The following is a 12,913-nucleotide window of genomic DNA, read 5'->3' on the forward strand; positions in this document are numbered from 1 at the left end:
TTGGAAAGGGACAGTCTGTAGTTTATGGATAACTTATAATCGACAGAGAGCTGCAGGGCTTGCGAAGATACTGAGTTCCTATTTACAGCAGAAAAATCTATTTTTACATTTAAATGGGAGGAATAGAAGGGGAGGTTAATGTCTTCCTAATACCTTTCTTCACTTTAACCAACTGCACTGATTCACTTGGGATGTATACAGTCATGAACTGGGTGGAAGATGAACCACTCAATCTGTTAAAACAAGGTTGTATTATTAAAAAAAAAATCTGCTTAAAGGCATATAATCTTCAAAAATAACAAGCAAATATGTTTTCCTGTTTATTGCTTGGATCTGTTAGCATTTTCATCATCCATTGAGTTTATACTAAAAGCTCTTTAAAAATGCCATCTGTGCAATCATTTGATTTTTTATGATTACTGTATAGCAATACCTCACTAGTCAAACTGTGCAGCCTTCTTTACAAACCGTGCTTCTAATTTCATTGTTTAAAATGCTTTAACACTAATGCTACTTCAACCAGTGACCACTTGTTGATGAGGTAAGGGTTTCCTGAAAACGAGGTGTGTGCTAGAAAAGTTGTTGTGCATATAGCACTGTATTTTGGTAGTTTGGAGTTTGTTTTCAATTTACTGCTCTCAAGTGCCCAGACTTACTCTTCGTTATTGTTAGACTGACTTTTTTTTTCAAATAGCTTTATATTTTAGATTCAGATTTAAATTCAGACTTTAGCTATTGAGTTTGTACATCTTCCACCAAAATAAAACCTAACAAACTTGCACAATAAATTTACCCAGCAGGTGCTAATTGTATTAAATATTCCTAAATAAATTACAGACTTCACTATTTGGTGAGAGCACCATTTTTATTATGTGAAGTTATCCTTCATAATAAGTGACATGATTGAAATTTTATTTGTGCTTTTGTGTTAAAGCATGTTCCTTTTAGAAAACGCCTACTCTTGAAGAAAGAGAGGAACTTCCAAATTTTTAGAAAGAAGAGGGATGAAATAGTAAAACAAGTGCTTGTTTGTTTTTCTAGATGTGGCGGATGACTATAATAGAATTGGTTCTTCATTATATGCATTAGGAACACAGGACTCCACAGATATATGCAAGTAAGATGTTGTTAATAACTTACGGGGGAATTTGCTAAGTAGCAGTCGTAATGGTGACCTGCTGAGATCAGTAGCTCTCTTGTTATGAGAAAAACAGAATTTATTATAGTTATATCACATTAAGAGGTTTTCTTCTCTAGTATTTAATTTCTGTAACAGCCTGCTTTAATATTTTTGCTTTAATATTTGTCTGGAAAAAATGCTGTTTTCTGCAGTTTGTAGAAAATTACACAGACAAGATGGAAAAGTCCTTACGGAATAAGAAAAAAACCCAACTCTTTCACTAGTTTTTTTTTAAGTGTTTTAAGTGCTTTGACATGTGCCGCAAATACAGTTCTCAGTCTGAGTATACTGATTTTTGTGGGTTGTCCCTGTACCAACATCTTGAAAAATAGTTTTGCTGTTCTGGCAATTTTACTGCCTTTAGGAAAAGAAAGGAAACTACAGAGATCCCTAAAACTTTGAAAATAGTAGAGGGTCTCTATGTCAGATGTTTGTCCTTTAATCTTTCAGTGATTTGCTTGAATATGAAGTTTGGTGTATCTGAAAGTAAAACTTAGTTAACTAGCTTAAAAATGCTGATGCTTGTGAACATGTACGCTTATGAGAGAGTGTGATGACAGGTAGGAGACGAGTAAGAAAGTTAACTTATTTTTATTAATTTACCTGAATTACAGTGATATACTTGCAAATGTGGTGATAACTTACACATCGATTACTTTGATCATAGTATTGAGATTTGATGTAGTCTGTTAGGGTCTGTCAGGAATCGCACCTGTCTTCTGTCAAAACAGTATGATTTGACTGTAATTCAGTCTGCTGTTATACTGAACCCTTGTATTGTCTCCTGTGAAGATGTGCCACATTGTTACTCAGCCTCCCTGAATTCAAAGTAGGGCATGCATCATGTTTACTGTGTGAAGAAAAGTACATTCAAATTTAAGTGAAGGATGCTTGATAATAATGTAGGACCGTTACCCAGGGTGGTGGTGTTTGGGGTTTAATTCACAGAAGCATAAAAAGTCCCTGAGGAGCTGTGCAATTTTTCTTTAGTAAAAAACATCCATCCGTTATGCTTTGTTTGTCCCTTATCTTTTCTTAAGTTGTACAATTCCCAGATGTTTGAAGTGCTACAATTTGAGACGATTACCTTCTCTGAGTTCTGAGAACTACAATTCTAAGCAGTGCCTTTACAGTCTTTATTGCCAGACACAGATTATATTTTGAGATCTAGAAAGTAATTAGACTGTTCAAATTCAAGTTGTAATATAAGCTGTTTCCTTTGTGCAGGTTTTTTCTGAAGGTATCAGAGTTATTTGACAAAACAAGGGTATGTACTATGAAACCTTTTTAGATACAGTCTTTGTGTACATCCTGGAAGTGTCAGGACATCTTGTGTCAACTAGACATTAATATGTGGCTGTTTTATGGGTGCTTCTATATAAAGCATTTAAGCAATGTGTGGCAGGGAATGAAAAAGCATAAGATTTCAGTCATCTGTTCTGTCAAACGATTGGTCATTAGGAGTCTTCAGTCTACTAAATATTTCTAGGCAGTCTTTATGTCACTAGTAAAGCTGCTCTTCCTCTAAAATGCTTAGAGGCCTTCCATGCTTGTTACTGGGTATCACAGAACTTGTTATGGAAAAAAGAAATGAAGAAATGTAATCCTTAATCCAAAAAATGGTGGTCATGCTGCTTTTTTCTGGAGCCAAGATCTGCTTCTGCAATTATTTGATTCAGAAATACTATTGCTGATGCTCCTAATCAGATTTTCAAATATTTTGTGTCTTTTGCCTTATTTGTTTGGCTTGGTAGAGCAGAAGATGCATGCCGTGTATCAGGAAAACTTTCGAATGAAAAACGTGCGCATTTCCTAAACAGGCAGTTATATCTGCATAAATACATACTTTAAAGACAATGAAGTTAACGGAATTACTTGCATTGACCTAAAATGTTGCCTTTTAGATTTTTTTTTAATTAAGATTTAAAAAATGCACTTGCAGACTGTGTTTCTAAATCCACAGAAATGTCTGTTTCAAATACAGGCAAATAAGTTTATTGGGCTTTTGGACCATTTAATGCATGCAGTTACACAACTAGTCTGCAAAGGTGCCTCAAAAATTTCTTTTCCTTTTGACCTCAAAAACAACACAAAACTTCTTGTGCAACTTTTTATACTAGATAACTTTTTGTTTCTCTGCTGTTTTGCTAGTGTATGATACATGTAATTGAAATTGGGAAGAAAGCATTGTTTAAAATAGAAAGCTAGTTGTCAATTACTGCTCGCACAGTAGGTTATCGCTTCCATTTTAATACAAAATCCTAATACTGCTTCTCATGATGGAACTTTAAGTATTCTGTCACAAATGCATGATCTTAGTTTTTGAAAAAGGCAGCCTGTCATGTACTGTTGCATATTTTATGTTGTCTTTACATGATACAAATGAATACCCAAAGTCTGGATGTTTTTAAATTGATGCTTTTACTTACTGTTTTTTCCAGAAAATAGAGGCCCGGGTATCAGCTGATGAAGATCTTAAACTTTCTGATCTTCTGAAGTATTACCTAAGGGAATCTCAAGCTGCTAAGGTGAATTTATGGTTTTTTTTTTTTTGTTCAGGGAAATAGTGTTTCTTTAATTAAAAAAAAAAAAAAGGAGAGAGATAAGGGATCATCTTGAGAAACACACAGTAGATAGGTTAAAATGCTGCCACCTCTAGCCTACAATTTCTCCCTCAGCTGTAAAAACTGCATCTCTGTTGTATATAAGAAGTAACAATGCAGCTGCTGACTGTGGGACTGACTGACTGGAACTGTGTGATCCACTTATACTGTATGATTTGGCCTCGATAATTAAAAACGGTGGAAGAGGTGTTGGTGAATTGTTCATGTGTTTGCTCCTTGTAGATTGCAAGCAATTCTACTTTTTTTAATATTCAAAATGGATACTCCAGATGATCTGCAAGTGCTGATACAAAAACACGTGGGCCAAATTTGATATTCTATACCTACAGAAGATTTCATTCTTAGTGTTACTTGATGTAAGATGATTAAGTAACATGACAGAATGAGGAAGCATTTGACAGAAAATGTCTGCAGATAGAAGGTCACAGCAATAACTGTTGCACAAAAAATGCTACTGCTGTTTCTTGGGCCCTGTGTGTATTTCAAATATATAATCTAAATGTAGTTTATTTCTAATCTAAGAAGCTGTGAAATTTCCCATGATTGCCCCTTCTCAGGCTTTTTGGAGTATCATCTAAGCCATCTGTTGCTAGCCTTTGTCAGACAAGATGCAGACCAAACAATATTAAATTGTATGTCTGATCCAGTATGGACATTCCTGTGACTTGCAGGATGAAGTAAAGTGAATGCAAATAATTTAGTAAGAACTAAAACACAGCAAGAAAGACTAAAAGTAATCTGAAATTTTTTTTATTACTTGGTATATACTAAAATCCTTGGGTAGATTTTTGTAAACTCTATACATCCTTTATTTTTTTTAATAGGATCTCCTGTATAGAAGATCTAGGTCACTAGTGGATTATGAAAATGCTAATAAGGCATTGGATAAAGCAAGAGCAAAAAATAAAGATGTGCTGCAAGCTGAAACTACTCAGCAAATATGCTGTCAGAAATTTGAGAAAATATCTGAATCGGCAAAACAAGGTATTTGGGTGGTCTTTGATCCTACGTAACTACTTAAAATTAACAGATTTTAGAATATTATTAATGAGAATAGATTTTTATTCTGTTACCTAAGCTGAACTGTTATCTTTTAGTAAGTATTTACATATTTTAGAAAGTTCAAATTTTATTTTCCTTTGGCTCCTCATAGCTCCATTAGGCAGTGCAAATTATTTGTTAACCACTTTTTTATATGAATAGGGTAGAATACAAAATGATAACTGCTAGCAGTAAAGGCAAACCTAATCTTTTAAAGTATTGTTGAAATTCCCCTTTTGGTTTTATGCATTCTACTGTGAAGGCAGCAGTCTGTTGCAGAGATGGTACTACATTAGAAAAGGGAGAGATCATGAAATGAGATTTCACTGAAGTTGCAGCGTTACAGTAGCTCTAGAGAAAAGGAACCTTATTTACATGTTGCCTTTTTCCTAGAAACTTACTCTCTTTTTTTTAGGCTAAGATTGTTGTGAGTTAGTAGTCATCTGACTATCATTCGAGGGAGATTTGTTCAAGGTTTAAACACCATGCTCTTGTGTTTTTATCATTTAAGAGTTGTTTGACCCTGTAAATCTGGCTAATGATTTCTATAAATGAGAGTGTGAAGAATGAGCGATCCTATTAGCCACAAAGGTATATCTGTAAAGCATACTTGCTTCCTCTGTTCTTCATGCTAGTTTTAGTTTAGTATCTTCCCTAGATACTTTTATATATCAGCTTTGAAAGAACAATGCACATGGAATAAGAGAATTAAATGTTTAAAAGCATCCACATCGCAGTCTGTTTTGAAAAGAGCTTTGTGTCCACAAAAGGTTAGCTAGAGATGAGGAACTGTAATGATGGTTTTCTTTCATCCAATAGTGTAGCAGTATCTTTGAGCCTAGAATGTGCTGAGAATAAACCTGAGTGTTTTCCTGATGCCTTCTCTTACCCTTTACCTCTTCCATCCTGAAGGACAGTCTGTTAACAGCTGAAGGCATTAGCAATAATACTGTTAATGAATCCATTTTTATTTTCTATAGAACTGATAGACTTTAAGACAAGAAGAGTTGCAGCATTCAGAAAAAATCTGGTGGAACTAGCAGAACTGGAATTAAAGCATGCTAAGGTAATCGTGATCATTTTGGCCTGTATTTCAACTGATTTTAAATCTTTTATCTTGAATAACTGAAATGGCTACACTTGTTGTGTGATACACACTTCAGATTCCCCTTACTGAATGTGAAGGTAAGCATCATCCAGAAAGTTGAACTTTCTTGAATAATAGAGAAAAAAAAGGTATAGGTGAAATATCTCCGAGGGACTGGTGTGCTTGAGGTGCCTTTTGGAAAACTAATCTCCGTGAAGACAATTTTGGCTTCAGTTTAATGTTTCTCTAGCTGTTTGATATTTATAGCTGCAGAGTTTGAATACCTGCCTATTTTTAAAACCTCATCTCACTATTTTACTGAGAGATAGGAAGTGGTTTCTCATGTTACCCAGATGTTGGGGACTTGATGTATAGGATAGGCTAACTATTCAGCATGAGATCTCACAGGCCTGTCTGAAGTCAGATCAGTGTTACTTTGAGTATGCTTTTTGAGCCTTTTTGCCTTTAAGCTATAAAGTGCTAAGAAAAGAGGAATGTTGCAGATAGCCTTTTCAGTAAAATAAATTTTTGCAGGGAAAAAAAAATCTTTAAGGGGCCTGTACTGCCCCTAAATTTCGCAATATATTTGATTCTTTTCATCCATATGAAATTAATGTTTTTCGTTAAATCAGGTTAACTGTTCTGACTTCATAGACAAGTACAACAGTCTCTTACTTTAATAGTTGTATAGCAGGAGGCAGCTTTCTTTAAAAACTCAACTCTGTAGCATTTCTCATTCTCATTACAAATCTGAAAGTGCATTGACTACGAAGCTTTGAATTAACTTGGAATATATCTGTTGAAAGGACTAGTTAAGAGGTATATAGTGTTGCTGAATTAACTTGTAGCTGCTTTACACTCTTCAGTAGTGTTGATGGTGTCATTCTTCATTCTGCCAAACCCGTTGTTTGTAAAACTAATGCACTGTAAACAGGATTGTTTTGGGGACTTTTTTTTTTAATCTTTGTAGGTATAAGTTCAGCTTGATGGGATATTTAGCTGGTAAAGTAATCGGTAAGGTCTGGAATAGTCCTTTTTCAGATAAACAGTGCTTACTTTAATGTGCTATATCAGAAATTCAGCTATATTTCACTTAAAGTCTTAAAACTTCTCATAATACTTGGCACTATTCAGCCTTCCTACTTCTCTGTGTGTACCCAGCTGTCTATATCCAGCCCTGAGTCTCCCAGAAATCCATGTTTGGTCATGACTGTACTGCTTATGGGTTTTAGTGAAATTAATAGTCCTAACAGTCATCCTTGCAACAGTTTTTATTGATTTACCATATCATGTTTAATAAGGGAATGAATCCACAGCTCTTCTGTCCTGCTTCAGTCATTGACTCTTAATCATCTCTTGTAACTGAGCCTTGCTGAAGTCCCCATATGCCTTGGAGTGGAATGCTTAAAAAATGTTTCTGTCTTCTAATGTATCCTTAAAGAATCACTTGTATTAACTCTCTGTGCAAGTCAAAATCTTGTAGTAATATTAGCTGTCAAAATTCAAGAGAATAACTGCAGAAAGCAAGGGGGAAAATGCTTAATTTTTGTAGCTTTCAACTTACTTGATATGTGCTTCTTGGTGTCCTCAGTTTACCTGGAAGAGCTTAAATTTTTTTCACTGTTCCTCATTTGTCACCACAGCTTGTGTTTAAGACTTAGTTCTTCAGATAGTCTGTCTCAGTCTGTGACTTACCTTGTCTTACTAAATTTACTAACAAGGAATATAGAAGGCTATAATAGAAGCTTTGAACATTAGTCCTGTTTTTGAAGGTGAACTTTTGTTTTTGCTGACCCTTTTCACTTCTTTATCATGGAGCACTGTAAGATTCACTAGACGGTTTTGAGTATTTAAAGCTTTACAGTATAAAGGATCATTTTGAGTAAGGGTGTGACACATCTTGAAATGTTAACAAATGTTGTGACTTGTTGAATGAAAGGATATTTTGTTTCTCACTAGATTTGAAAGTTGTTTTTTCAAAGCCTGTGTTTTGTATTTACTCAAAACGAGCTACTACAGATGGATCCATTTGGTTGCTGTGCTTTTATTTCTACAGATCTGAGTTGGATTATTACAGAATTTTACAAGTGCAATAGATCATATTTTTCAATTTTATATAATGGGAAATTTTCTTCTTAATGCTATAACTAGCGTATTTGAGGATGATCTTATGGATAGGTTTTTATTAGTCTGTACAGAGTATTGAAGGATGAAATGGTTTGGTGGAGACTTTTCAAGGTAGTTCCATAAAAGGAAGAAAGAAGATATGAAAAGACTTTGGGGTCTTTTTGAGATTGCTCTTCACCCATCAGGGCACAATGCTATGTTAGGAATCACAGAATCACTAAGGTTGGAAAAGACCTGTAAGATCATCAAGTCCAATCATCAACCAAAAAAACACCACCATGCCCATTAAACCATGTCCCACAATGCCTCGTCCACACGTTCTTTGAATACCTCCAGGGAGGGTGACTCCGCCACTTCCCTGGGCAGTTTATTCCAGTGTGTCACCACTCTCTCAGTAAAGAAATTTTTCCTAATATCCAGTCTAAACCTCTCCTGGTGCAACTTGAGGCCATTTCCTCTTGTCCTGTCACTTGTCACCTGGTAGAAGAGACCAACACCCACCTCTCTGCAACCCCCTTTCAGGTAGCTGTAGAGAGCGATAAGGTCTCCCCTCAGCCTCCTCTTCTCCAGACTGAACAACCCCAGCTCCCTCAGCCGCTCCTCATAAGACTTGTGCTCCAGACCCCTCACCAGCTTTGTCTCCCTTCTCTGGACACGCTCCAGCACCTCAATGTCCTTCTTGTAGTGAGGGGCCCAAAACTGAACACAGGATTCGAGGTGCAGCCTCACAAGCACCGAGTACAGGGGCACGATCACTTCCCTGGTCCTGCTGGCCACACTATTTCTGATACAGGCCAGGATGCCGTTGGCCTTCTTGGCCACCTGGGCACACTGCTGGCTCATATTCAGCCGACTGTCAGTCAACACCCCCAGGTCCTTTTCTGCGGGGGAGCTTTCCAGCCACTCGTCCCCAAGCCTGTAGCGTTGCATAGGGTTGTTGTGACCCAAGTGCAGGATCCGGCACTTGGCCTTGTTGAAGCTCATCCAATTGGCCTGGGCCCATCGATCCAGCCTGTCCAGATCCCTCTGCAGAGCCTTCCTACCCTCGAGCAGATCAACACTCCTGCCCAACTTGGTGTCATCTGCAACTTGCTGAGGGAGCACTCGATCCCGTCATCCAGACCATCAATAAAGATATTAAACAAGACCGGCCCCAAAACTGAGCCCTGGGGGACTCCGCTTGTGACCGGCCGCCAACTGGATTTCACCCCATTCACCACAACTCTCTGGGCTCGGCCGTCCAGCCAGTTTTTTACCCAGCGAAGAGTGTACCTGTCTAAACCATGGGCCGCCAGCTTCTCCAGGAGAATACTGTGGGGAACAGTGTCAAAGGCTTTGCTAAAGTCCAGGTAGACAACATCAACAGCCTTCCCCTCATCCACTAGGCGGGTCACCTGCTCATAGAAGGAGATCAGGTTGGTCAAGCAGGACCTGCCCTTCATGAACCCGTGCTGGCTGGGCCTGATCCCTTGGTTGTCCTGCACATGCCCTGTGACCGCCCTCAGAGAGGAGAATATGAAGGTTCTCCTTGTCCTGGAGAGGACGTTTTCATACTTGTTGCAATGCAGATCATGAACAATGCTCCTATTTCAGGGAGGCTGAGTAGCCCTGGTTTTGGCTGGGCTAAGCTGGGGTGTTTGTAGACACCTAATTCCTCTTGCAGTAGAGACAAAAGAGGGCTGGAGAAGCAAAAAGAAAGCTACTTTTCCATGTGGGCAATAAATTAATGAAGTCAGATCGAAATCCCCCTGCTTTAAGGTTCTGGACAAAATACTTGGCCTGATGCTGTGGCAGTCCACTGTCTTCATGCTTTTGCAGCTACTGGAAGCAGGTGAAGTTTTAGCAGCCCCAAACTGGAAATTGCTTGGCCTGTCAATGCCATGTGGTGCACAGCACTCCCAAACTTTGCAACATGACCTGTTATTCAGGTCTAAGTGGTCTTCCCAGCACAAAAGCTAACTGGACAGTGGGGGCTGGGGGCAACAGATAACACTGCTGCAGGCTTTTGCTGCAAGTTTTTTCTTGTGTGTTTTTTTTTTTTTTTCTGGAACTAGTACCTCCAGAATAGATGTCATGCAGATGCATCTGTGTCTGAATCGGTCTAGCCACGTGTCTTCTGGACTTGGAGTTGCCTGGCACTGAAAGCATGGAGGTGAAATCTGATGCAGCAATGGGTGCTGGAACTCACCTGAGAGGCTGTCTTTGGCAGAAATTCAGCCACAATGAAGGCTACTGCATGACTTACTGTTAAAGGTTATTTGCTCTGTGTGGAAAGAAAAACACAAATCCCAAAACACAGAGACTGCTGCACTGAAGAAGTCGGAATGACCAAAGTATCATGAGAGAGAAGGTTCTGAGAGACAGCTCGCATTTCCTGAGCTATATCTGGCTGTGTGGCTCTAGGAGACTGGAGAGTGATAGGGAAATCAAGCTTTTAGTAAATCAAGGACACTGTATATACAAATACAAAGTGCACCTTCTCTGCCCAGTTATGTTTATACTACTTACTTATAAAATACTTGTTTTAATCTGCTAATATCCTCTTCTCCTTTCCTGGTTGCAGTTCAAGACTTTTGAAAAAGCTAAAAATCAGACTGTGGGTTGAGATTGCTTTAAGGTGATGCAAGTGCAGCTTACTGCCAGGAAGGGTGATGATGCATAACTCTGTTCCTTTCCCTTTTGTTGGCACTATTATGTGTGCAGCTGCGTAGTAAGATGGAGCTAAAAGTTACTCTGGGTTGTTCTAATCTACTTTCAGTCTTGTTTGCACAGCATCCCTTGTGTCAAAACACACAGTTTTGGCTGGGAGGGTCTGAGAATGAGAGAGCTGCCTTCTTATCAGCAGCATGTACCCTAGATTTACTTAAAATAGCTGCCAAACTGCAGCTTTAGATTCTGCTTGGTCTCTGACCTATATTAAACAAATCAATGTTTCTTTTTCTATGGCCATTCTGTCCCACTATTCCTCTTGGTAGTGTTTAACTTCTGTTTTGCTAGCTCTGTGTTTCTTCATGACTTCATGTAGCTGTAACTAATGTAAGATCTAATTAAGTGTTTGGGCATTTAGTGCAAAAGCTGCATTTAAACCTATTCAGTATTTTAAACAGTTGCATTTTGAGGTGTTCCTGTGTTGGACTTCGTGTTCAAGAAGGCAGGTTTGATAGCTGGTCAAACTGCGAAGTCTATAATCATATACTTAAAGCATTTATAGCCTTGATTATACTTTCAGTCTTTTGACAAATGAATGGTAACTAAGATAGCCACTTTCTTCAAATAAAAAATAAAAAAACCTAAACATCTCATTCCACAAATACACTCTTGCCTTTATGGGGTTTTGTGGAAAAAGAGTTTGTTGCATTACTAGCAAGAGATGTCTGTTGCTAGAAGAAGGGAGTAAGTATCCAATGCTGAGGGATTTGGTTAAATGCTTTGTCATTAATTCTTTTTTTCCTGAAAAGGATATTTCTGTCAGCATGGTTCTGCCAGTAACTGTAATATCTAGAGCTTAGGAGTCTGAGCTGGCAAGAAACACTTTTCTGAATCTGAATTTATAGAACTTTCTTGAGCTATGCTGATATAAGTCAAGTATGTCAGATGTTGCAGCCAGAAGGAGTAATGTCTCACAGCCTCTATTGTCCTTGATTTATTATAATTTAAATAAGGTTGCTCTTGTGAACTTTGTAAATTTGATCTAATGAAAATGAATGATTTGCCTATTTGGAAAATCTCAGTAGACTGGCTGGCTGAGTTTGGAAGTGACTGATGTATAAAGAACGTCTTGGTACCGTCTTTTCTTTAGACTGCTACATAGTGGCCTGTGAATTGCAAATATACTTCAGGCTGCTGATGGGCTGTAAAGAGGTGGCCAAAACACTGTCACACTTTTGTTATAGGTAACATGCATGCAGTCCACAATTATACTTCAGACTGAAGTATTCAGTTTGAAGACTGAAGACTTAAGACTGAAGTATTCCTTTTCATTACTTCATTACAGCCAATAATCAGCTGCTCAGTAACAGAGACCTTAGATTATGAATCCTGTACACTACAAAGATGGGCCACCAAGTCCACATGCATCTCATGTATATTGAACTTGTTCATATCAGAGAATTACAAGCCTTTTAAATAGCTTGTGACTGTCCTCTGCCAGTGTAGGCATAAAAGGACAAAAAGCTGTTGAAGCTGTCACTGAAATGGCTGACTTCTGGAGAAGACTGAAAAGGATTCAGTAGATGTAACTGGGAGTCTTCTACTCTGAAGCTTTGAATTTAGTTAATTGCTTAATCTGGATTAAAAGAACCTTAATGGGGGATAGAATTACCATTTCTTACCTTGTTTGGGCTGAGGGACGAGTGTGCTTCTGCCTATCTACCACAGATCACTTGGAATGCTTTCAACTGAAAAAGTAAGAATTACAAATTCTTTAGTACTTGTGTGGACTGTTTGTCAAGGACATGCAAATCACAGCTACTTATACTGTTTAATTACATGCTTTTGTTTGTTTGAAGTTTTCTTCACAGGTTTCTTTTTGGATCCAAAAAATTTTTAAAAGGAAGCAGTTTCTCCTGTGTTTGTAACAGGGCATTCAGACCAGACCATGCTTTGTTCTTGCATTTTATCTGAACCTGATAGGAATTACTCTTAACACTGTCAACAACCTAATATTGTTTCTTACACAGAGATTTCATATTTGGGAACAAATCTAGTACAGCTGTTTAATAGTGAATAGCCAGTAGCTTGAAGTGATCTAAGCGAATGCACAAAACAATGTGAATACTGTGAATACCAGGTTGGGTTTGTTTTGGTGTTGTTTTTGGGTTGTTTTTTTTTTTTGAAAGTAAATCCTGGTTTACT

General features: G+C 37.9%; 1 protein-coding gene across 1 annotated transcript in view; it reads left to right on the forward strand.

Moving 5' to 3' along the window:
- The window catches only part of SNX6 (sorting nexin 6), a 30,845-nt gene that overhangs the window by 16,092 nt on the left and 1,840 nt on the right, over nt 1–12,913 (forward strand). Inside the window, exons 9-13 of the mRNA XM_059819270.1 lie at nt 1,042–1,117; nt 2,408–2,447; nt 3,622–3,708; nt 4,629–4,788; nt 5,826–5,911. Coding sequence (XP_059675253.1) covers nt 1,042–1,117; nt 2,408–2,447; nt 3,622–3,708; nt 4,629–4,788; nt 5,826–5,911 — 449 coding nt within the window. The remainder of the gene's footprint in view (nt 1–1,041; nt 1,118–2,407; nt 2,448–3,621; nt 3,709–4,628; nt 4,789–5,825; nt 5,912–12,913) is intronic.

This window comes from Gavia stellata, chromosome 7, assembly GCF_030936135.1.
Source record: "Gavia stellata isolate bGavSte3 chromosome 7, bGavSte3.hap2, whole genome shotgun sequence".
NCBI classification, from domain to species: domain Eukaryota; kingdom Metazoa; phylum Chordata; class Aves; order Gaviiformes; family Gaviidae; genus Gavia; species Gavia stellata.